The sequence below is a fragment of the Panthera pardus genome, unplaced genomic scaffold (genome assembly GCF_024362965.1).
Source record: "Panthera pardus isolate Hobbes unplaced genomic scaffold, ASM2436296v1 HiC_scaffold_3, whole genome shotgun sequence".
Taxonomy (NCBI): Eukaryota; Metazoa; Chordata; class Mammalia; order Carnivora; family Felidae; genus Panthera; species Panthera pardus.
In genome coordinates, this window is record NW_026526876.1 from 32,186,464 (window position 1) to 32,211,914 (window position 25,451).

At 44.0% G+C, this 25,451-nt stretch overlaps 1 protein-coding gene across 1 annotated transcript in view; it reads right to left on the minus strand.

Annotated features, from left to right (window-relative positions):
- The window catches only part of DHX8 (DEAH-box helicase 8), a 30,318-nt gene extending 8,296 nt beyond the window's left edge, over positions 1–22,022 (minus strand). Inside the window, exons 1-17 of the mRNA XM_019434855.2 lie at positions 21,785–22,022; positions 17,396–17,481; positions 16,773–16,845; positions 16,300–16,385; positions 14,296–14,405; positions 13,544–13,915; positions 12,989–13,133; positions 12,450–12,653; positions 11,711–11,798; positions 9,418–9,515; positions 8,339–8,486; positions 6,901–7,082; positions 5,170–5,364; positions 4,680–4,865; positions 4,343–4,553; positions 3,810–3,991; positions 1,553–1,693 (exon numbers count right to left, since the gene is read on the minus strand). Coding sequence (XP_019290400.2) covers positions 1,553–1,693; positions 3,810–3,991; positions 4,343–4,553; positions 4,680–4,865; positions 5,170–5,364; positions 6,901–7,082; positions 8,339–8,486; positions 9,418–9,515; positions 11,711–11,798; positions 12,450–12,653; positions 12,989–13,133; positions 13,544–13,915; positions 14,296–14,405; positions 16,300–16,385; positions 16,773–16,845; positions 17,396–17,481; positions 21,785–21,932 — 2,655 coding nt within the window. The 5' untranslated portion in view covers positions 21,933–22,022. The remainder of the gene's footprint in view (positions 1–1,552; positions 1,694–3,809; positions 3,992–4,342; positions 4,554–4,679; positions 4,866–5,169; positions 5,365–6,900; positions 7,083–8,338; positions 8,487–9,417; positions 9,516–11,710; positions 11,799–12,449; positions 12,654–12,988; positions 13,134–13,543; positions 13,916–14,295; positions 14,406–16,299; positions 16,386–16,772; positions 16,846–17,395; positions 17,482–21,784) is intronic.
- Between the last annotated feature and the right edge of the window lie 3,429 nt (positions 22,023–25,451).

Genomic DNA, 25,451 nt, shown 5'->3' on the forward strand with positions numbered 1-25,451 from the left:
CCGAGCCCTTCATCAGGCTCTGCACTGACAGTGCAGAGCTTGCTTGGGATTCTCTCTCTCTCCTTCTCTCATTCTGCCCTTCCCCCGCCCTCAAAATAAGTGAACTTTCAAAACAAAACAAAACAAAAAAAAATGGTTATCAGGATTTTACAAATTCCTATGCCAGCCCCAAACCAAAGGATACAGTAGAAGTCTCTAACCACACAAAGGCAGGCAGCAATGGCACACTGGCAGACTCCACAGCATTCTACAGATGTCTCTCCAAATCAGAGAGGCCAAGTACAGCTAATTTCTCAATTAGCAAGTTGCTAATTGCACGGTGCAAGTTGCACCCACCACGCAGGGGCCAGACTACCCCGGTTCCAATCCTGGCTCCCCCAGCTGTGTGACCTTAGGCAAGTCACTTAACCCCTCTGTGCCTCATGCTCATCTGTGAAATGAGGGTAATAACAACACCCACCACCGAGGATGTATGCGAGAATGAGTTCGTGTATTGTACAAGTACCTCGCGCCTGGCACTTACTAAGAACTCTACAAGTGGTAGCTATTGTTACCTTAAGCTCAAAATGAAAACAGCCTTATGATTTTTATGGATGACGAAAATCATACGTGCCTCTTATAAAATATTAAGAAAATACGTAGAAGCATAAAGAAAAACAATGCATTTCACCCCCCTCAACATGATAACCAGCAGCTCCACCGACAGATAACCCCAACGACCGTGTTGACTACGTGCTTTCAGTCCCAGGCACGCTCATGCACACTGTATACCCGCGTGCGCTATTTATTTTTAAACAAAAGTTGGATTCTACTGCTCATGCTACGTTTCAGCTCACTTTTTTCAAAAAACACATCACAATTATATGCTGATGTCATTAAACATAGATGCGCACCACCCTGTTAACGCCACACAACATTCTATGGCGTGGATATACCATCTTTTATTAAACGACTTTCCTTCTGGAGTTCAGCTAGAATTTTCCCAGGTTTCCTTTCACATAAATAATGCTTCAGTGAACATCCGTTTCCCTTACTCTCAGACATGCGCTCAGTCACTACTAAACTTTGAGATGTACTCCCGGAAGTGGAACTCTTTTGTCCAAAGAATGAACTTTTCAATGTTGGATACGCTGTAGCCAAAATGTCCTCAAAAAGGCAGACCAGGTTATTCATTTTTAAAAATAATTTGAGTAGGAAATGATTCCATAATAACCAAAGAAACACATTAACGTCTCATGCATTATTACTACCTCAGATGTCTGCGGCTAAGCACGGTATTTTTAAAAATACGTTCTTTTGTATTTTTATAATCTAGAGTGGTAAGTTAAACTTTTTTTTTAATTTCACATTTGACGAGGCTTTTTAATATCAAAACACTACCCTGAAGATTAAACACAAACAACACAAAAACGTCCCTTATCTCACAAAAGCCCCTAGTACCTTAAAGGTTCATCTTTGAAAACAATGAAGTTCAAAATACAAAATCATAAAAAATTTTCAGAGAAGCCTCAAAGAGGATTTTCAGGACCACTGTGGGTAGACGCTGCCATACCTGAGAGATTGGAGTGACCACGAGCTGGTCGATGCCAGTCTTGGAATTGTAAACTTTCTGCTTCACAAACCCAGGGTCCACCACATAGTAGATGCCGTCAATGGTCAGCGAGGTCTCTGCGATGTTGGTGGCAATCACGACCTGCAGACAAGAGGGACACAGCTGGAGTGAGCTGCCCAGGCTCAGCCCTGAGGTGTGACACAGGACATCTGACCCCAGACATCTTCCTAAAGGACTGTGCAGCGATCTCCCTTTCTAGGTGACTAGCTGGCACTTATTCTGTTTGGCTTCATCTTAAGGGTCAAGTTGGGGACAGGGTGGTACCTGAGAGGAGAAGTGGAAGAGGAGAAAGCAAAAGCCAATGAAAGCCAATTTCATTTGGTGCAAATGGCTACATATCTCATTTTCTAGATCCAATGTTGATTACTACAATTTTAATTTTCTCGCACCCTGGGAAAGCAGAGATTTCCTGGCATCACATGTGCCAGTGCAAAATGAGATTTTTCTTCCCCCGTGGGGACATCTGGACTACAAAATGGGCTGTTTGTGTATGTGGAACAAGAGAGAGATTTTTTTTTTCCCCTGATCATAAAATGAACGAGGCGGCAGAGGAATTTCACGGTTTGTGTGTATGCAGCAGTACGCGTGATCTAGAAGATTATTGGTCTCGGCTTGGCACTGCCACTGTTCTTCCACAGAGGTTCAGCTAATAAACCACAACTGCTTGGAAAAATCATTGCAAGGAAGCACCAGAACATCCCACGTCATGCCAGCATCTCACTGGCCCTGAAAGGCTTCCACCTGCCACAGAGCTGCAGAGCCCTCTTCCAAAGAAGTCCGATCACCACCAACAGAACAGAGGAGGAATCGCCGTCTTTCCACCCCCCCAAACCTGCTCCTCCTCCGTCTTTCCCTCCTCAGCATCATCTTCCGTCCAGCTGTCCAAGCCAGAAAGCTGGGAGTCATTCTTGACTTCTCCCCGCCCTTCACCCCTATACCTCCAGGCACCCACTAGGTCTTGTCCACTCTAACTCTTCAATGTTATTCAAATCCATCTGTCTTCCATTCCTAGGAATATACTCGAGAGAAGTGAAAACATATGCCTGCACAGAAACTTGTAAACAAACGCTCCTAGCAGCATTGTTCATAATACCTAACATGTGGAAACAACCCAAATGTCCAACAGCTGAGGAACGGGTAAACAAAATGTGGTACATCCACTCTGTGGATGTAGAATATCATTCTACGACAGAATATTATTGGGCAAAAAAAAAAAAAAAAAAAAAAAAAAAAAAATGAAGTCCTGACACATGCAACAACATGGATGGAGCTTGAAAATATGCTGAGTGAAAGAAGCCAGTCACCAAGGACCACGTATTACATTATTCCATTTATATGAAGTGTCCAGAATAAGCAACTCCAGAAAATAGATTAGTGGTTTCCAGGGGCTGAGCAGAAGGGGGAATTGTGGGGGGTGGGGGGTGGGGTGGGGGGGGGAGGCGGTGACTGTTAAAGGGTACAGGGTTTCTTCTGGAGGTCATGAAATTATTCTAAAATCAACTGTACTGATTAATGGTTAGTTACTATTAATGGTAATTAATGGTCAAACAATTCTGTGAATATACTAAAAGTCACTGAATTCTGTTTTAAAGAGGTGAATTGTATTTATATCTATCTTAGTAAAACTGTTATTTGAATAAGTCCATCTGCCTCCTCTCTCCCGTCTCACATGCACAGCAGTTAGCTCCAGCCATGAACTACGAACTCGCAGCCCCTGAAAGGTTCTGCACGCTCTTGCCCCTGGGCTACCACAGGCTGTCCTCTCGTGTCCTGCTGTCCTTCTCGTCTATGTGAGCAGCCACGTGCTCTTCAGGACTAGCTTAGATCCTCACCTCTTCTAAGAATTCTGGGTCAGGGGCTCCCCCTCTGGGTACACAGAGCCCCAGCAGCTCTTTCACACCATATGTTAAAGGCCTGTCTCTCAGTAGATGCCCCATGGCAGATAGCGGCCTGGCCTCCCACCCCGGCGTGTACCCCAAAGCCTGACAGACGCTTCAAAGATACTTGCTGAATGAAGGAGAGGAAGAGGAGCAGGGGCCGCATATAAGATCCTCATTCCTTAACAGATTGGTCGGACTATTTTCTAAGACATAAAAAAACAAGGCTCGCATACACCCGAAGCAATCCCCATCAGGGCCAGGTGCACACCCCACGTGGTTTCAGAGCATGCGGGCGCTTCCCATCTGCCCAGCGTTACCTTTCTGCTGCCAGGTGGGGCCGGGTCAAAGATTCGGGTCTGCATCTCACTGGGGAGAGCAGAGTACACGGGCAGGATGATCAGCTCCGGGACATCCGGTCCCAGGGATTTCATTCTCTCGTACAGGATCTCGCACGCGGTATCGATCTCCTCCTGACCAGTCAGGAAGACGAGGATGTCACCTAAGAAGAGAACGTTTACTTCCTGTGTGTATGTTCCACACGAAAGCCACGGTGACATTAAAAGAACGCCCAATGATGGAAAACACGCTCCTATTCCGACCTCTAAGAAACCAAGAGGTTTTCATCTGTCCATGTTTATTCTGGTTTTTCATTTTTTTCTCATTTTTCATTTTTTAAAATTTGTGTCTATGCTTCACGTTATTGTATAGACCATTACCACCGCTTCAAACATGCAAGACTTGGGCTTGCAGGGAGACCAATATTTAAAAGACATTTTTTAAAAGATGAGAAAAAAAGCTATCTGCATTAGGACTTTTGGCCCATGAGGAAAAAAATTCTCTTTCCTCCTACCTGGTGGTTCTGTTAAGTGGATCTGCATGACAGTGATCAAGCTGGCATCCAGATAATCTGTCTCAGGTTCCTTTGTGTACAGTATTTCCACTGGATATGTTCGACCTGGGATGGTGAAGATGGGAGCTTCATAGAAGTACTGAGAAAACTTCACTGCATCCAATGTGGCTGAGGTGACAATCAGCTTCATGTCCTGCCGTTTCTGGACCGTCTAAAGAGAAGTGCAGTGTGGCTTTACTAAGAAAGACTAACCAGTAAGGCACAGGTACTCAAATCCAATTCCCAGGATTCAGTCCCCAACAGGCAGAAGAAGGGTCGCCAAAGAGCACCTAGTTACCTTCTTCAACAATCCAAAGAGCACGTCAGTGTGAATTGTTCTCTCGTGCGCCTCATCCAGCATGATGATTGCATACTGTGTGAGGTCGGGATCAATCAGGCACTCTCGGAGCAACATCCCATCTGTCATGTACTTGATGACTGTTTCTGGGCTGGTGCAGTCCTCAAACCGAATGGTGTAGCCCACCTAAAGCAGAACCAAAGCTGAAAACCTAGACACAAATCTCTCCTTTCTGCAATTCCCAACCAAGACTGTAGCCCAGTTAGACTGTTACCTGAAATCTTAGGTAAGAATCTGAGCAAGATGTGCAGTGATTTCCTCTTAGTAAAATCTGCCTTGGACTTGACCCTGAACACATCAATGACGACAACCCTCTACCCCTCAGGAGAAACCTGAAGAAAGGTAGTACTATTCCCATTTTATAGGTGGAGATGTGGGCCTTTTGACACTTTCTTTAGGCATTTCCGAAACAACTTCAGTACCCATTTACCTCCTGGCCTAAGCAACAACCAAACTCCTCCGACACTCTTTTGGCCACCGACATGGCTGCTACTCTTCGGGGCTGGGTACATCCAATCTTGCCCCGGGAAGTGTAGCCTGCCTCTGCCAGGTATTGGGTGATCTGCGTTGTCTTCCCAGATCCTGTCTCTCCAATAACAATCAGGATTTGATTGTCATGAACAGCCTGAAATTAACAGAATATAAACAAATACAGTCATTAAAATCTCCCACATTACTCCGGAGGAAAATAATATTTACGTTCCAACACTAAAGAAGAAAAGGGGGATCGATAATATACATATGGTGAGATTACAGAGTTAAAATTATTTTTAATCACACATAAAAAAATATTAATGGTGGTTTTCTATGGGCAAGGCTCTTTCTTATTTTAACTGCACGTATAACTTAAAAACTTGAAACTTTATGGGTATTCTTTAAATGACTCAATTCTATTTTTTAAAAATGTTATTCGTTTTCTTTTTAAATTTTTTTTTTAATGTTTTTAGTTATTTTTGAGAGAGAGAGAGAGCGCATGAGCAGGGGAGGGGCAGAGAGAGGGGGAGACACAGAATCTGAAGCGGGCTCCAGGCTCTGAGCTGTCAGCACAGAGCCCGACACGGGGCTCGAACTCATGGAGTGTGAGATCATGACCTGAGCTGAAGTCGGACACTCAACCGACTGAGCCACCCAGGCGCCCCTTATTCATTTTCTTAAATTTATAAAAACATAAAGGCAATGCTAAAAGCATAAGCTACCACCCAGGTATCTCTGATTCTACATATTTTTTTTAAGTACTACATCCACATGGTTAAAGAATTCAACAGTAAATAAAATAGGCATATAACGTGTTCCTTTCCACTGCCAAATCTCCATACCCCAAAAGTCATCTTATTTCTACACCGTTTATAACAGCAAAGGATTGCCATCAACCTATATGTCTATTAATACAGGGCTAGTTAAATAAGGACTAGTTAAATAAGCCAGGGCATATCCACATAACAAACCACCACACACACAAAAAAAAGGAACAATTTCTGAGCTGTATCATTAAGGGGAAAAACAAGATGCAGAGTATATGCGTAATATGCTGCCTGCCATCTAGAAACATACAATACACATAAAACATATAATGTCTATGAATGCATGTGCATATGTACTTGTACTTGCTTGCGTACGTCTGAGATAGCACTGAAAGGATTCACTGTGAACTAGTAAACTCAGTTGCCTAGGGAAAGTTTGGTTGTCTTAAAATCCAATCTCCAAAAAAATGGAAATAACTACCTAAAGCAAAGTCTTGCCCATATGGGATCATTGGTCAAGCATCCCCATTTTTCTTACTGACCAGAGATATTGGTCTGCCCACTTGGAACTGCTCTAGGGGCCACCAGTTCCAACAGGTTTATTTCTTCTTTGGGGGAAAAAAAAAAGGTAGAGGCGCCTGGATGGTTCAGTCTGTGAAACATCCAACTCTTGATCTGGGAGTTGTGAGTTCAAGCCCCATGTTAGGTACAGATTACTTAAATAAACTTTAGACAATGTATACACTAATACACATATGTATTTTAAAGTACTTGGAAACATTCTGGGTTTTTTTCTATCCTCTTTGGAGAATGTACAAATGTACACATACCTGTCCAGCTAATTTCAGTTCAAACACGTCATCCTTCTTTTAGAAAACACCGCTACTCCTGCACCAATACAACACAAAGGGGCATCTCACCTGGACCAGCTGCTCCTTCAGTTTGTAGATGGGCAGGCTCTCTCTCTGTTCAATGATTGACATTTGGGTCTTTTTTCCATAAGAAGCTTTGTTGCCCCCAAAAGCATGCTTCTTCCACTCGGGAATGTCATTGGGCATCATCCCGATACCCCTCATATTGGCAGCGATCTGTCTGCCTTCCGCTGCAAAGGAAAACAGGCAACTTAGTACTATCCTGAAGCTACCTCAGTGCCCCTGCCCTCAACAGTCAACAAATCCCATTTCTCTGGTTCATCCCTCCTGTCTGCTACCTCTTGTGTTCAAGCCACCATCCAGTCTCTTCCATTAGAAAAGCCCTAAGTCAGCTCAGGTGTCTACACTTGCCCATCCAATCCATTCTACAGGGTACCCTCAGTAATTCTTTGGTAATGCAACTCTGATCATGCCCTTCCCCTGTTTAGAACCTGGCAACACTCCCGAGTGGACTTTAGAATTGAGCCCCAATTCCTAATGCCATCTCGAAGCCCTGGCTCCCACCCCCCCACCTCATCCCCACCATTCCAGTCCAGCCACACAGGCCTGCTTTCCACCTCACGGCCCAAGCCCAAAAAATTCCTCAGCCTGGAACACGTGCCCCCTGGCCCCACCTCAGCCCCTCCGATGACAAAGTCCTATTTATCCTTCCAGTCTCAACTTTCTCAGGGAAGTGACCTACACCACCTGTACTTCTTCATGTACCACTAGTCATGATTTAGTTAGTAATTTAGGAACTGTTTGATTAATAATTGATTTTCCCTGCTAAACTGCAAGCCTCATAAGAGATCATGTCTACTTACTTTAAAGTGTGGCTCAGTTCCCCAGTTGCCTAACACATATTACTAAGTACTTGTTATGACTGTATCGAGGAGTTACTTAACATTTACTGCACAAAGAATTATGTAAAAATGGAAGTTTCAAAGCTGTATTATCTTTAGCATAAAAAAATTCTTAGGGTGTCTGGCTGGCTCAATTAGTAGAGTGTATGGCTCTTGATCTTGGGGTTGTGAGTTTGAGCCCCACACTGAGTGTGGAAATCGCTTGACAATAAAATACTTTTTAAAAAATCTTTTTCTTTTTTAAGTAAGCTCTATGCTCAACATAGGGCTTGAACTCATGACCCTGAGATCAAGAGTCCCATGCTATACTGACTGAGCCAGCCAGGCACCCCAAGCATAAAAAATTCTTAAGTTATTCAGAAGAAAAACTCAGTCTAATGATTTGACCAGGGTTACTAAAACATTTTTGGTTTTAAACGTTTAAAAACAAACAAACAAACAAGCACACAAAAAACATGCTTTAACCAAAGGGAAAAATCCCCAAATCAAAGCTAAGGCTAAATTTTTAGTATGTGCTGGTAGTGCTTGTACTTCAAGGCTCGGGTTATTTTTGAGAAGTCCACACACCCCTACCAGGGTCTTACCATCAGGCAGAGGATCAACCCAGTGTTTGTTGAGCCCCATGGGAATAGAATCCATCTCAGCTTCCCGCTGGGCCTGCTTGAGTTCCCGCCTTTCTTTGGCTAAGGCACTCTGCATCATTGCTGCTTGGGAGAGGGAACCATCCGGGTTCTAGTGCAACAGAAGACAAGCAGCATCAGAATGAGATCTCAGCATAAAATGGCCAGGAACTAAAATGTAAATGTTAAGCCCCTTGAATCTAAAAAACGAGACCCACCTAGAAGGACGTACCATACTACACTGGAGGTACTGGGGGTGTTGGTTGAAGATGAGAACCCCATGAGAGAGAGGACAGACAAGAAAGGGATAAGAATTCTTCTGTAAGGTCCCAAGAACTAAAATTAAGACCAACATGGATGCCTCAATGAGAGATTTCAACTCTGCTTACAGAAGAGCTAATAATCAGATCCATCTGGAGACGGAATGGCTCTCCTTAAGGATTGATGAGTTCTCTGTCACCAACAATGTCAAGCAGATAGAAGACTACACGGGAGGAACACTGCAGGACACAAGTGAATTACAAGCACTGCATGGATGGCTGGGCTGGGAGACTTTAAAAATACTCTTCTCCAAAATATAAATTAATTAATAAAATAAAATACCCTTCTCCAAACCTAAAAATTTATCACAACTTCCCACGAATTCTCTTCACAGCTCTGTCTTTCCCAGTACCCGCTTTCCACTGAGGGCCAGCCCCAAATGGTCACGTGAATGCTTCAAAACTGCCTTTGAACGTGTAAGGTAATTAGCCAAGCCCCTAAGGCAAGGGCAAAAGCAGTGATAGATCAAACACTCCTATTCCCCTCTTTCTTCCCAAAATACAGTAGAATGAGAGCAAAAGAATTAAAAAGTCCAAAGTAACAAAGCCGTCAGTCACCCTTTAAAACAATAATATTCTAGACCCTGACCAACAGTCAATACACCTTCTAGCCTGAGTTCTGCTTACATGGACGTAATAGCCTGCTCTGAAAAACGGAACAGTTACTTTAGGGAAAAGAAGTTCATGTGACGTGTCCCAAGTTAGAGTCCCAGCATTTCTCACCTTAACGATTTTAATAGGGCTCATGTCCATGCTTTGCTTGGTGTGCCCTCTCAGGAATGGAGGCTCTTCCTCAACCAGCTCGATCTCAAGATCTTCATCTAAAAGTCCCCCCAAAGAAGAATTAGCAAAAAAAATAAGAGAGAAATAGCCAATCATTTTCACCACAACTGGTTTCCATGGGCACCAGCAATCTTTATCAAAGATAGCTCCCAAGGTCAAAAAGACAGCAATCCAAGTGAAACTAATGGAAATGACTGTTTCCCCTGCCCTCCAGGTATTTCTGAGCATTTATGTTCTGGCCTAAAAACTGATCAGCGGAACTACTTCCAAAAGAAGTTAAGCCTGTAGAGAAACGTGGTCTAACATCCCAAATGTTACTAGGTATTTTCCACCCAACTTCATTATGGAGTAACTTAACCCACAACAGATTGGCAAAAAAATTAAGTTGAACAATTGGACGATACCGACTGTCGTCAAGAATATGAGCCACAGGAGCGCACACTTACGATAAAAGTATAAATTGGGGGCACCTGGTTGACTCAGTGGGTAGAGCATGAGACTCTTGATCTTGGGATTCTAAGTTTGAGCCCCACATTGGTCACAAAAATGAGTTAAAACCAAAAGTCTCTTTTTAAAATGATTTTAGTGTTTTTTATTTGAGAGAGCAGGTGCACACACAAGCAGGGGAGGGGCAGAGAGAAGGAGACAGAGAATCCCAGCAGACTCGAGCTGTCAGCACAGAGCCTGACACAGGGCTCAAACCCACAAACCACAAGATCATGACCTGAGTCAAAACCAAGAGGCGGAAGCTCAATCGACTGGGCCATCCAGGCTTCCCAAAAATAAAATCTTTAAAAAAAAAAGAGGTGTAAATTGAAACACAAACTTTAAGAAGCAATTTGGACTGCGTCATAAGGTTTAAATCACACACTTCCTACTACCCAGTCATTCTTCTCCTACACATATAGGGAAAAGAAAAGGTCCTGCTATGTGTATTAAGAAACAAGAATAGGAATTTCGTAATAGCGTTACATGTAAACAAAATACCAGAAATAGCCCTTATGCCCATCGAAAGCAAAATGGATAAATGATGATAAATTTCTATACAGAAAACACTACACCAGCAAAAGTGAAATACAACTATAAAAATCATCATAGATAAATATCAAAAGCATGATCAGAAAAAAATGAATGAAGTTCAAAAACTGACCAAACAAGACAATGTTTAGGGACAGATATACAGATAATAAAATGTTAAAAAAAAAAAAAAAAAAAAGGCAGGGAAATAACACAAAATTTAGAACAGTGGTTACCCAGAGAAAAGAGTAAGAAGATTTCATCAGAGGGGTACATGTAAGGGCTTCAAAGCTGCTGATAAAATTCCACTTAACCAGGGCGCCTGAGTGGCTCAGTCAGTTAAGCATCTGACTCTTCATCTTGGCTCAGGTTATGATCTCACGGTTCCTGGGATCAAGCCCCAGGTCGTGTGACGTGAGCGCAGAGCCTGCTTGGGATCCTCTCTCTCCATCTCTCTGTCCCTCCCTGGCATTCTCTCTCTCTTTCAAAATAAAGAAATTAAAAAAAAATTCCACTTAAATTGAGTAGGTACATAGGTGTTCCTTTATTACTATTATATCAATTATATGTCTTATTGGATTTATTTCACAATCTTTAAAAATTGTTACTAGGCTGAGTTAAAAGTTGTTTCCAGGGCAACTCAGAGGTAATCTACTTGGATCCAAGGTTTGCAGAACACTTACTAAGATTATGAGATGAAATTTCCTCCCCAAAATATAATCAGAATTTTTTGTATCCTGAATATGTATCATAACCAAAAAGTATAACAATATATAAACATCTGTCAGAAAAATGAATTTTTGGGTGGCTCAGTTGCTTAAGCGTCTGACTCTTGATTTTGGTTCAGGTCATGATCCCAGGGTCGTGGGATCAAGCCCTGCTTTGGGCTCCATGTTCAGCATAGAGCCTGCTTAACATTCTCTCCCTCTGCCTCTCTCCCTGACGTGTGCACTCTGTGTCTCTCTAAAAATTTAAGTTAAAAAAAGGAAAAAAAAAGAAACCAATTTGCACCTTTAAAAAAAAAAAGAAAAAAGAAAAATGAATTTTCTGCTTCCAACCTGGAGGAGCCCTTGTTCTTGGAGGTAATGAGTGGTAAGACCTAGGAAACAAATGAGTTAAGCCACTAGGTTAAACTACATCTAAACCACCCCACCCAACTGCTCAGCTCATCCACTGTCCTGATCCACCATCCTGCTCAATCTAAGTGGCTAGTTACCTTCTTCATCATCCACTTTAGGGAGAATGCCAGTCTCTTCATCGAAGTCCGGAAACTCTTCTTTGGAAAGGACATTGGCAGCGATCATCTAGTGAAAGGACAGAAGCGACATCTGTAACCTGCTGGGATCGAAACTCTTCTTTTGCAGTACAGAGGTTCCACATAGGAAACCAAGGTTTTTCTTCTTTTGACCAGGATTGCAGGGCCTCAAACATCACATATCTCATCCCTAGGGGGCACAACATGGCGCTTAAAAGCAGGGCTCAAGGGTCGTGCCCCCAGGAAGCATTATCTGCTCCTTCCCTGGTTTCCGCAGCACTGTGCACATCCCCTGTTATGTAACATCCAACTTTGACAATTATGTTTCTATCTGTCTCCCGCCACTAGACCTTGAGCTCCTCAAGGGTGAGGAACCATGATACATTTGTCTCCATCACCTGGCTCTGATATGTACTGAGGAATGGCGGAAACAAGAACTCACACAGCACTAACCACACGCAGGCACTAACGTAAGTGCTCCACTTCTTCCGCCTCATTTAATCCCCACGGTGCCACTACTGGTCCTGTTCCACAGATGAGGGTACTGAGGCACAAAGAAGTAGAGTGGCTTGGCTCAGGATCCCACGGCTAGTAAGCGGCCAGGAAGTTCCCCCGGGCCACTGAGCTCCAGGGGCCACACTCCTAACCACCACGCTACATGCAGAATGGCTATGAAGCCATATAGGCAAATGGCCCCAACCTGTTTGATCTCCCATTTCTCTGGATCAGAGATGCGGGTAAGGCGCTTGCGCTCCAGAGAGTCATCCTCTACTTCAGGGGCGCTGACGAGGGAAAGGTGAGTGGGTCTGTCCGGATTCCTCATTGAAGTCTCTTCATTGGTCTCCCCAACAAGATTTCGTCGTCGATTGGGATTTAGATCTTCACCAGTCTCTTGATCCACATCCTAGGGCAAAAAAAAAAAAAAAAAAAGGAACTAACTCATTTGCTGTCCTCTTGTTTCCTTGGCCATCAGATATGGAAACGGGCGCCTGGGTGGGTCAGTTGGTTAAGCATCTGACTTGGGCTTAGGTCATGATCTCACAGTTGGTGAGTTGGAGCCCTGCATCGGGCTCTCCGCTCTGAGTGCAGAGCCCGCTTCAGATCCTGTCTTCCTCTCTCTCTCCCCCTCCCTTGCTCACATGCACACGCGCACTCTCTCGCTCTCTCTCTCTCAAAAATAAATAAGCATTAAAAAAATGTTTTTTTAAGACCTGGAAACAGACTGGATATCTCACCTACCTTCATGCTCAGACTGGTCTTGGTCCCAGTGAAGGAGAGCACTTTGACTTTGACCCTCTGGCCTTTGCTCACCACATCAGCCACATTGGCCACACGGCCTTCTCGCCGGAGCTCAGAGATGTGCACCAGGCCTTCCCATCGCTTCCTGAGGGAGAGTCACATATATGTGGAGCATGCCTAAAATACCTTTTCCCCAACCAATTTCCACCCCGTTGGAACTCAACAAGAGGAAATGGTCTTAAGCTCAAAAACTCAAGAGGAAAGTACCAAAAAGACGGTTAAAAAAAATAAAATAGTATTACCACCCTCCCAAAGAAAAGACATGGGGGACAAATTCTCATGTGTCTCAGTGAGCAAAAGGGCAGATCTCTTGAAGGGAGAGTAAGGAATGTGTGGCTATATATCATTTCAAATAAAAGTCAAATTCTAACAACCTGATACGGCTGATTTGATTAAAGCGACATTAATCGTAACAACTTTTTAAAATATGAAAATCCTCAGCGAGAAGAGAAATTCTGCCCATCACAGGTTTGAAAGAAGATCACCAGCTAATACCTTAATCCCTCTAGCTGCACGAAGCATCCAAACTGCATGATGCTGGTAACTTTGCCATTGTAAATGTCCCCAATGGCAGGCTCCTCCGGGGGAGGGCGGTCCACATGTTTATCCCGCCATCTGTCCAGATTCCTCTCCCCATACTTGTCCCGGTCCTTCCGGTCCTTGGGGGGACTCTGACTTCTGCTCCTAGACCGATATCTAGACTTCCCTTTATTCCTCTCCCGGGTCCTGGAATGTGACCGAGAGCGGGACCGGTGTCTCCTCTTGTGGTCTCTATCACGGTCTCGCTCCCGCTCCCGGTCACGCTCGCGGTCGCGGTCGCGGTCACGGTCACGGCTCCGGCTCCGCTTCTTCTTCTTTGTCTTGTCTCTAACAAATCAACAAACATTTGTTTTAAAAGAGAAACCAGCCCAATTTCACCTCTGCATCCCCAAGCACCCCACACAGTGCCACGCACATGTCAGGTACCTACTAAGTGCTGAGCTGAATTAGTTTCTCTCGGACATCCCTGTAGGCCCATGAAGGATGAGGTCACAAGTGCCTCCTTCAACCCTGATTTCTAACTTATAAACGTCTTAGCGTTTTCTGCATAAATACTCTTTGCAGGGAACGATGAAAATAGATCTAACAATACAGTACATGGCCAGTCTAGAGTCTGTAAACTTGTCCCAAATTTTGCTTAGCTGGCCCACGAAACTCAATTATTGCAGCACCCTAAGCCTCCAAAGGATAGGACATGATGGACAAACCGGTGCTCCGCATCTCTTTGCTTCTCCTGGCCCGCTGCACTGGGCATTAAGGCCTCCAGTTCTTTCAGGACATCCACAGCGACTTTTACATCATCCTCATCCAGCATGGTCTGCAACACCAGAGGCCAGCAAAGTTAGGAGGGGAGGGGAAGAAAATCATGTAAGAATCTGTATTCTGGGTACATCTACAAACCTGACAACCCCTACATCACTGACCACTTATGTGAAGGAGGCAGAGACGGGTGGAGATTTCCAACACCATTTGAGAGAGAGACAGAAGGAGTGAGCAAACACTCTTGGAAGCTGTTGATACATCTGGCAAGTGCCCTTTGTCCTTAATACAAGCCCATGGAGGGCAATTAGCCATCACCCCTCCCGTGAAAGCATGCAAGAAGTATTATAAATAGAAAATGATGTTAAAATTTTTAAAAAGCAATGCTTTGGGGTGCCTGAGCGGCTCAGTCGGTTAAGTATCCGACTTTGGCTCAGGTCATGATCTCACGGTTTGTGGGTTCGAGCCCCGCGTCGGGCTCTGTGCTGATGGCTCGGAGCCTGGAGCCTGCTTTGGATTCTGTGTCTCCTTCTCTCTCTGCCCCTCCCCCACTTGTGCTCTATCTCTATCAAAAATAAATAAATGGAAAAAAAAATTAAAAAAAAAAAAAAAAAAGCAATGCTTTAAAAAGAAGGCTTAGGGGGGTGCCTGGGTGCCTCAGTCAGTTAAGCATCTAACTCTGGCTCAGGTCATGATCTCAAGGTTCATGGGTTCGAGCCCGGTGTCAGGCTCTGTGCTGACAGCTTGGAGCCTGGAGCCTGCTTCAGATTGTGTCTGATTCCCTCTCAGTCCCTCCCCTGCTTGTCTCTCAAAAATAAATAAATGTAAAAAAAACAAAAAAAAAACCTTAAAAAAAAAGAATTCTAGCAATTCTTTTTAAAGAATTTAAAGAAGTGTTTTTAAAGAATTGCACTCTTCCCCCCTTTCACCTGCTAAATTTTTTTCCATAGTGCTTACTGTTATCAGCTATATTATACACTGTGTACTTGTTTACTGCCTGTATCCTCCCCACTAGTGGAGTTTACATGTTTATTTCCTGCCCCCATCCCAATACTATGATGTAATCTCCAAGAGAGCAGACATTCTATCTGTCTTGTTCACAGCTGTATCCCTGGTACTTAGATTAGTGCTTGGTACATAGTAGGTACTCAATAAACACTTGCCAGAATAAAATTTAAAAATCAAAACACTTTAAAAAAATTAGACTGAACACATAACAGAGCAAAAAAATCTCACTTCACACATCATGTATCTGTTCTAGAACCTTATTTCATAGCCCTAATCACTGCTTCCCACAATTCTCAATCCCATTTCCCTCAAATATTCTCTAAACTCTTTAACACTATACTATGTATAGTACATGCTCAGGGAGTGATCCAACACTTTCAATTTGAAAAATATATTATGGGGCCCCTGAGTGGCTCAGTCAGTAAAGCATCTGACTTCAGCTCAGGTCATAATCTCACGGTTCATGAGTTTGAGCCCCGCATCAGGCTCTGTGCTGACAGCTCAGAGCCTGGAGCCTGCTTCAGATTCTGTGTCTCCCTCTCTAAGCCCCTCCCCTGCTCACTCACTATCAAAAGTAAATAAACATTTTTAAAAAAGAAAGAAAGAAGAATATATTACAATGAGAACTCCTGGGTGGCTCAGTCGGTTAAGCGTCCAACTCTCAATTTCAGCTCAGGTCATGATCTCATGGTTTGTAATACTGAGCCCCACATCGGGCTCCATACTAACAGCGTGGAGCCTGTTTGGGTTTCTCTCTCTCCCTCTCTCTCTGCCCCTTCCCAGCTCACACACTCTCTCTCTCAAAATAAATACGTAAACTTAGAAAAGAAAAACATATTACAATGAACACAAATGTAAAACCAGTAACTAATGACACACACAAAAGGGACAGGGCTCAGAGAAATACCCAATTAGAAGAGACATTCTCAAAATGGTATCAGTACCCGGACAGAAGGGTTGTCTGGTTGACAAAGCACTGGGAAGAGTTCCTTCAGCTTTTCCTTTCCAGTTTTGGGTTTAACGACTGGATCTTGTTTCATCACAGAGCATATAAAGGGGTTAAAAAAAAAAAAAAAAAGATATATTTAATATTCTCAATGGTTAACAGTGAACCTTAACATCAGATTTGCATCAAACTAAAAACAGAACATGGCATTTTTCTACATGTTATTCATATACATTACTATACACATAATTTAATTTCCTAAAAATAACGTTGATTACAAACTATGTGGGCATGGGGGAGGACGCGAAGATACATCAGAATTCATCTGGTTATGTAAGCTTAAGTCATTTGGAAAATTTTACCAGGATGTGTACTTGCTCAGCAGCTGCTGCAAGGGACAGAAACAATTTACAGGATGCTCACAAGCTAGACCATTCTGGAGGCTGAAGCTCAGCCAGATGCCCTACTCACCTTTGCTAGTAGAAGGCTTTGCTGGAGGCCGCATGGTTTGTATGAGGCGTAGCAAGTTACTAATAAGAGAATCCTTTGAAAAGAAACAGAACAAAAATGATCAGCCCCTGAAACAGTGCTTGAAAACAGTCAGAAATGGGATGACCTTTAAAGGGTGGTTGCATAGCTGAATGTAGCTAATTGGAACAAATGAAGTGCAGAGTATCAATTTGATGTGGCGTGAACCTAGCAAAGTAGCTTCGGATAAAGCGGCTATTTTTGGACTTTTGGGAGGGAAAGGTAATTTAGTTCCCTTCAACCATTTTTATTTTCCACGGTTTAGAACTACCTCCAGAACCTAAACTCTTTTGCTTTTGACTTCCAGATTCATAGAACAAGGATATAAACACTCATAAAGACTTAATGATGGAAATCCTACCCCATTTTCTTAGAAAGGTGTCACAGGAAATCCAGTTATGTCACCACTGCTCGGTGGCATAAAAAAACATTACACACTTAATGGTTTCTTTGATTGGTATGTACAAATTCTCTCCTTTCTCTATCAAAATCCTATGTTCAATCCTATCAAAATTTAAATTCAATAGTGACATTAAAACGAAATAGGGGTCTCCAGATACACATACCGTGAATTCAGCACCATTTTTGACCAGAGAAGCCTTAAAAGTATCAAAGGTGGTATTTTTCTCAGCAAGACTGATCACAAATTCAGCTGCAAACGAGAAAAGGGATTAAAACTGGAACGGAGGCGAGCAAAAAATCATTTTCAAGTACATTAAAAGCAAAACCAATTAGCCAATCCAACAGTCATAGAAACCAAAGAGTACTATCCAGTGAGGGTAAAGAAAGAGAATTTAGAGTACCAAGATTATCCGTGTATGTTCTAGTTAATTTTTAGAAATGAAAACAAGATATTCCTACAAAATGGCACACCTCACTGTCCCAGATGATCCCCTACTCTTCTCATGAGACTACTAGCTGTGACCTGTTGTCATACAGACTCCAGAAGTAACAACGTCCAAAAGCAAGAGCCCACCCTCACCCTCCTGATGAAAGCCCACAGTAGGATGCATTCTACAGTTCCTGCAAGGTCAGACTCAATCCACATATGAGAGCCAGGCAGCTGCTGGATGGTCCAATCTCCAAGTTGATAAAAGACTTACTTGCTTCCCAAATTCTTCACTACAAACCTGCCCAGTGTTTGAATTTCTTTTTTTTTTTTTTTTTAATGTTTATTTTTTGAGAGAGACAGAGACAGAGTGTGAGCAGGGAAGGAACAGAGAGAGAGGGAGACACAGCATCTGAAGCAGGCTCCAGGCTCTGAGCTGTCAGCACAGAGCCCGATGTGGGGCTTGAACTCACGGACCGTGAGATCATGACCTGAGCCGAAGTTGGATGCTTAACTGACTGAGCCACCCGGGCGCCCCTGTCTTTACTTTTTTGAGGACATTAAGTAAAAGCTAAATGCCTTCAGGCTACATGAACATAGCCTACACATAACAAGTTAGTATCAGCAATGCCAGTGGTTAAGACTTCTGACCACCTGCTACATGCCAGGCACTATGCTAAGTGCTTCACATGAGCTATCCCCATGATCCTCATAACCCTCATTGGTAGGTACCATGACTGGCCCTATTTTACAGACGAGGAGGCTAAGGGTTTGAGATGCTGACCTACCCAATAATAAACGGTGGAGCCAGGACTGGAACCCAGGCAATCTGACTTCAAAGCCCACATTCGGTAGAGAAATGTGGAGGGAGAAGTCAGTCATATGGTGCTAGACATGCAATGTTCAAGAGTCTATTTCAAAGCAATCAGCAGCATATTCACACTGCAGCTGTCATTAGTTAGGGCGGTTGTTTTTGTTTTTTGTTAATTTCAGAATTATATGGGGGCACATTAAATTAACCGAGCTACCAAAAATGAATTAGTGGTTAAAAACAAGTCCATTGGAGCACCTGGGTGTCTCAGTTGGTTGAGTGTCTGACTCTTGCTTTAGGCTCAGGTCATGATCTCACAGGTTCGTGGGATCAAACCCACATCTGGCTCTGCAGTGGGGAGCCTGCTTGGAATTCTCTCTCTGCATCCCCCCCCTCTGTCCCTCCCCCTGCTCGCTCGCTCTCTCAAAATAAATAAACATTAAATACATATATGTGTGTGTATATATTTATGTTTATTTACACTTATTTATATTTATATTCATATTTGGTCTTCATCCCCTTACCAGGCACAGCATTCCTAAAAGCCTTGGAATTTCAGGAAGTGTAGAGTGAAAAACATCTTTTGTTACATTAAGAAGATGACTTTAGTAAAACCCCTAGATAATGTCATTTGGGAGCTGGTTGCCAGGGAAACCAACCATGCGATTACAGGCTGGAACTTTTAGCCCCACCATTGACCTCCAGAGAGGGGAGAGGGGCTGGAAATCGAGTTGACTTACCAATAGCCAATGATTTAATCGATTATGCCTCCTATAATGGAGCCTCCACAAACACGCAAAAGGACTGGGTTTGGAGAGCTTCTGGGTAGGTGAACAAGTGGAGACCTGAGGCAGTGGGGCACTCAGCATGGAAGCTCCTCAATCTTTCCCACATACCTTGTCCTACCCATCTTTTCCGTCTGGCTGTCCCTGGGTTATCTCCTTCCCTAATAAACCAGTAATCTAGTCAGTAAAATGTTTCTAAGTTCTGGGAGCTGCTCTAGCAAATTATCAAATCCAAGGAGGGGAGTCGTTGGAACCTCTGATCTATAGCCACTGGCTCAGCACAGGTGACCACCTGGACTTGTGAATGGCAACTGAAGTTTAAGGTGAGTCAGTCTTACAGGACTGAGCCCTTAACCGGTGGGATCTGATGCTATCTCCAGATAGTGTCAGCATTGAGTTCAGTGACACCGAGCTGGTGTCACAGAATTGCTTAGTGGTACTGGAAAAAACACACATCATAAATTGCAGGGGGGGGGGGGGGGAGGTATGCCTGGCTGGTTCAGTGGGTGGAGCATACGACTCTGGATCTCTGGGTTATAAGTTCAAACCCCATGTTGGGTGTAGAGATTACTTTAAAAAAAAAAAAAAAAATCTCAGGACGTCTGGGTGGCTCAGTCAGCTAAGCGTCAGACTCTTGATTTCAGCTCAGTTCATGATCTCCCAGTCCATGGATTCAAGCCCCGCATCGGGCTCTGCACTGACAGTGTGGAGCCTGCTTGGGATTCTCTCTCCCTCTCTCTCTACCCCTCTCTGACACATGTGAGCCCCCGCTCTCTCAAAATAAATAATCTAAAAAAATAAAGTAAAATCTTTTAAATAAATAAACATGTGAATAAATGGTGTTGGAATTAGAAACAGAAAAAGCGTATTTGTGGCTCACTTGCAAATTAAATGGGGTCTTCAGTTATATACAGGCTAGAAAATCATGGAGTTTACACCTCACTTTACTTTTGTACATAATGAGGGTAACATCGAAACAATTTAACACTGGCTCAGTAAGTATTTGCTGAATGAAAGAACATATTACCCAGATAGTAAACTACAGGAGTGTTGCTCATTACCATCTAAAAGAGAAAGAGAATGAGAGAAAATGATACAGGACAGGCACATCTTGACTGGGAAGCAAGAAAAAAGTGAACTAAAATACACTGGCAGCAGAGCATCTTCCTAGGTGCTATATGGTCACCCTGGGAAAAGCAACTATCATCCCCATTTCATAGATGATGAAAAGGGCTTCAGAGAAATTGGGTATCTTACTCAAGGTCACACAATCTAATTCCCCGGACCCCTTCTGTCACATGCCCTTTCCCTTCCATCTCTCCAGCTGGTGACTTAACTTCATCTTCATTTAGAAAGCAGAACAATCAAATAGATGCCTCTCCCTCGTCTTCCTACCACCAACCCCTAAACCTGTCCGCATCTATAACCACATTCTCTGTTCTCCTTCCTATTAAGGAAGTGGGCCATCTGGCTATCAGATGGGCCGCCTGGCTGGCTCAGTCAGAAAAGCATCCAACTTTTGATCTCAGGGTCATGAGTTCCAGCCCCACATTGGGTACAGGGATTATTTAAATAAGACTTTAGGGGCACCTGGGGTGGCTCAGTCAGTTAAGCTTTCGACTTCAGCTCAGGTCATGATCGCACACTTCGTGGGTTCAAGCCCCACATCCGGCTCTGGGCTGACAGCTCAGAGCCTGGAGCCTGCTTCAGATTCTGTCCTTCTCTCTCTCTGCCCCTCCCCCACTTGCGCACACTCTCTCTCAAAAATAAATTTAAATAATTAAAAAAAAAAAAAACCTTTAATGGATCAGGCATCCCTGCACCTATCAAAGGTCAATTCCTCCACTCATGCTCTTGACTCCATCCATCCCTTTGCCTTCATAAGGACTCCATTTTTCTGTGGCCTTAGCTCTAGGCCCTTAGCCTTTTTCAGTTCCTTAGTTGGGGTTCTCCACCTGTACCGTCTGTCCCAAAACGCCTAATAAATGGTTGAGAACTGTTAAAGGCAGACCTCAAAAGACCTGGGTTCCAGATCAGGCTCACATTTGATATGTGATATCGAGGGGGATTACTTAATTAATTAATCAGTGCCTTGTTTTCTTAATCGAAAAACAGATAACACATCTCATAGGGTCGTGACAAGACCAAGTAAGATAACATAAGTAAAACACCGTGCATAACATCTGGCATGCCAATAAATCTCGGCCATTATCATCATCATTATGATGCGGCTGCTGCTACTGTTATTATTAACGCTGTTTAATTAACTGGGACCTGAGGAAAATAAAAACAGGAAGCAGGAGCGATAGCCACTCTGGGTTTCACTGACAGCTCTGGGCAATGGTTTCTAAACAGCTCGGCCTGGAGAGTTCTCAAACGGTGAGCCCGGGCCGAAGGTACCGCAGGACCGAGTGTCTGCGACAGAGAAAAAGAGACTCGTACGGACACAATACTCAGCCTATCAACCCCATTTCTCCTTCGCTTCCCTCGACCCTAAGCCCAGAGGCCGCAGGGGCCTCCCCGAGCTTACCCAGGTCCTTGTCGTTGATCCCCAAGTGATTGTCCAGCTCGGTGCAAACTTTCGACACTAAAGACAGATACTCGAGTTTGGCGAGTTCTTCCGCGGGGCCTAGCTCTGTTCCGGTCACAGCCCCCGCCAGGGCCACGGCCACGGCCATGGCTACAGCCGCCCGCACCCCGCTTTACCCGGCCTTCTGAACTGCTCCGGGCCTGCTCCAGTTTTCACTTCCGGGTCGGCGCACGTCCCTGTTGTTTACAGTAAATTGAAAACTACCGGAACTTCCCATGACGCAACAGAGAATCATAGAGATCAAACAGGAAGTGCTTAAGGAAGGGACGGCCAAGTGGGTTACTCTGGGCGCCGGCCGCGCCCTCTACAGGCCGTCCAGTTTCTTGGTCGGTTCTCAGGCCCGGAAACATTCACTCTGAGAGCTCTCCCACCCACCGTCGGCAGAGGGCGACCGTGGCCTGCGCAAGGGGCGCCGGGGAGGTCACGATCCCCGCGCCTCACGCGCGCCTGCGCCTGCGCTTTGAAAAAGGAACCCAAATTCAAGTTTGGAAAAGGCAAAACTCGGTTTACAGAGGTTCCCTGTATTACCAGGGCTTTGCCTCTTCGTGGCTCATAACTATCTCGAGCGATTCTGTAGGTGATAGTCTACTTCTGTTATTAATTCATTTTACAGATGAGGAAACAACACTTCTGTTATCTAGCTAAATGACATTGGGCAAATTAATCTGTGGAGCCTGTTTTCTCATCTATAAACCGGGATAATGTTGTTCTAACTGGGCTTAGGTGATAACGAAATAAGATAATTGTGCAAGGAACCTAATGCACAGTAAACACACTACAAGTGACGGTTACTATAATCCCAAAACTGAGAGAGACTATGGCTATTGTAAAATTCATCTGTCAAGTACAGATCCCCTCAATCTGAGACCCCAGGGAGCCACCTGGCTCCTCTCTTGTGAAAACCCCTTCTGGGGGGGAACCTAGATGGCTCAGTCAGTTAAGTGTCCAACTCTTTTTTTTTTTTTTTTTTAAGTTTATTTATTTTTGAGAGAGAGAGAGCCTGTGAGTTGGGGAGGGGCAGACAGAAGGAGAGAGAGAATCCCAGGCAGGCTCTGCATTGTCAACACAGAGCCCAATGTGAAGCTTGAACCCATGAACCATGAGGTCGTGGCCTGAGCTGAAATCAAGAGTGGGACATTTGGGGCGCCTGCGTGGTTCAGTCGGTTAAGCGTCTGACTTCAGCTCAGGGCGTGATCTCGCGGTTCGTGAGTTGGAGCCCCGCATCGGGTTCTGTGCTGACAGCGCAGATCCTGGAGCCTGCTTCAGATTCTGTGTCTCCCTCTCTCTCTCTGCCCCTGCCCTGCTCATACTCTGTCTCTCTCTCCGAAATATAAACATTAAAAAAAATTTTTTTTTTAAAGAGTAGGACACTTAACTGACTGAGCCATCCAGGTGCCCCAAGTGTTCAATTCTTGATTTTGGCTCAGGTCATGATCCCAGGGTCGTGGGATGGAGCCCCCGAGTTGGGCTTATGCTCAATATGGAGCCTGCTTAAGATTTTCTCTCTCCCTCTGCTCCTCTCCCCCACTCACAATCTCTCTGTGTCTAAAATAAAAATAATTTTGGGTGCTCAGTCGGTTACTTAAGGATTTTTCCACACCACACTGCTCTGTGTGATGAATAAGGAAATGAAGGCACCCCGAAGTGAATGACCCTCCAATCAAGTAAAAGGGAGGAAATCGGACCCTTTTGCTTTCAGCTTCAGGCTACGTTACACTGCTGCACCTTTGGACTGTGTCCCTCCAACATGTCAGCATGGGCTTAGAAATGGCAGAGCAAACCACGGAGCAGTAGTTCTCGCTGACTGCAAGAGCTCCAGGTTTCCAGGTCCCTAAGGAGTCAGTACTGCACTGATTCCTTTTCCCCGTGAATGGAAAGGAAAATCCTTCAACTTGCTCAACTTGCCAGCTTGGAATTAGGATATTAGAGACTTACTCCATTTGACTTCCTTTCTCTATGCTTCTTGGCTTTTAAAAATGTTATATTTATGGGGCACCTGGGTGGCTCCGTCAGTTAAGCGCCCGACTTCGGCTCAGGTCGTGATCTCGCGGTCTGTGAGTTCCAGCCCTGCGTCGGGCTCTGTGCTGACTGCTCAGAGCCTGCTCTCTGCCCCTCCCCGACTCGTGCTGTCTCTCTCTCTCTCTCAAAAAGAAATAAACATTAAAAAATAAAAATAAAAATGTTATATTTATATTCTGCTCTTCTCCAATATTTAACTGGAAGGCGGGGGGGGGGGGGGGAACATAGAGTCTGTTTTGTCTTAAAATCTCTGTGGGGAAAAGGGCTATAGAACCACAATGGGTAATAGTAGGAGCAGTAAAATACTGTAGAAACTTTTAGAATTATTTGGGAGTTATTGAACATACATCTCAACAGTAAATACAAACAGGAAAACTTATTAAATTTTACTTACATAGGTATGTTTCAGGAGTGCAAGTTTGTTATGCAATACACATATTTCCTGTAACACCAAGGAATTTTTTTGAAGCCAAAGGAAAAGAAAGAAAAGCGTAGATAATGGAACCTGACAGCCAAACACAGATACACATGGTATCCTCCTTCTCTTAAGAGACACTGAATCAAATGCAGTCCAAAAACGAATGCATTCTAATTGTCCTTTGGTTCTTAATATATTTAATTAACGTTTTTATTAATATTAAAAGATATTTTTAATATTACATCAATACAATTAATCCCCCATTATTATTATATTGCTTTCCTTGGATACCTTCCTTGTGACCCTCTTAACACAGCCATTGACAGTTCCCTGTAAATAATTTACCTTCACCAAAAAATATATATATATTAAAATAAATAGCCTGTGTTTAGCATGCTTGGTCACCACCTTCACCACCACCCATGATGGGTAAGAAATGATTTCCTACCACCCTCTTTGTAGTAACAAGGACTTTGCATTTACGTCTGTTCCTAGACTGATATACGTGTTTGGCCCTAATCGCAATTCCCACATTATTTCTGCTCTGTCCCAGAAACTAGTCACAGCTCCTGGCATTTGGCTAAGAAGTTGGGGAAGGTAGAAAGCAGAGCAGAAGGCACTGAACTTCTTAGCAACCCTAGATTGGATGGGGGAAGGCAGAAATCATCTAAGTGTGTGTAGCTGAAAGGTGGCATCCTTAGGGAAGTTGGTGAGAAAAATCAGGACTTCCTGTCACCAAAACAAAATGGTATTGCTACAACCAACACAGCCTAGCTTGTTCTGCTGGGGTAAAACTCAGGTCTCAGGAGAAACACCTCTGCTCTGGAAGGCAAAATCAGAATGATTTGCTTCTAAGCATATAACTGCCACTCAGTTGTTACTGTTATTAATGCAGAGGAACTTCAGAAAAAATGGCGCCTCCCTCACTGCTCCACTGGGGCCCTGAGGCAACCCAAATATATTGACAAACGTGGCCTGAGCCCCTGCATTTGAGGCCCTCCCTGATAGGGACGGGACCCCAGAGCAAGTGAAGTCCTGAAACACCCCTTTGCCTCTTCCTCCAAATTCTTCTCCAAATTTGAATCGATTCATCCAAACACATATTAAACCTCTACTTTGTGCCTGGGCCCTGTGGTAGGTTCTGGAAAGGACCCTTAGGGATCTGGAAGG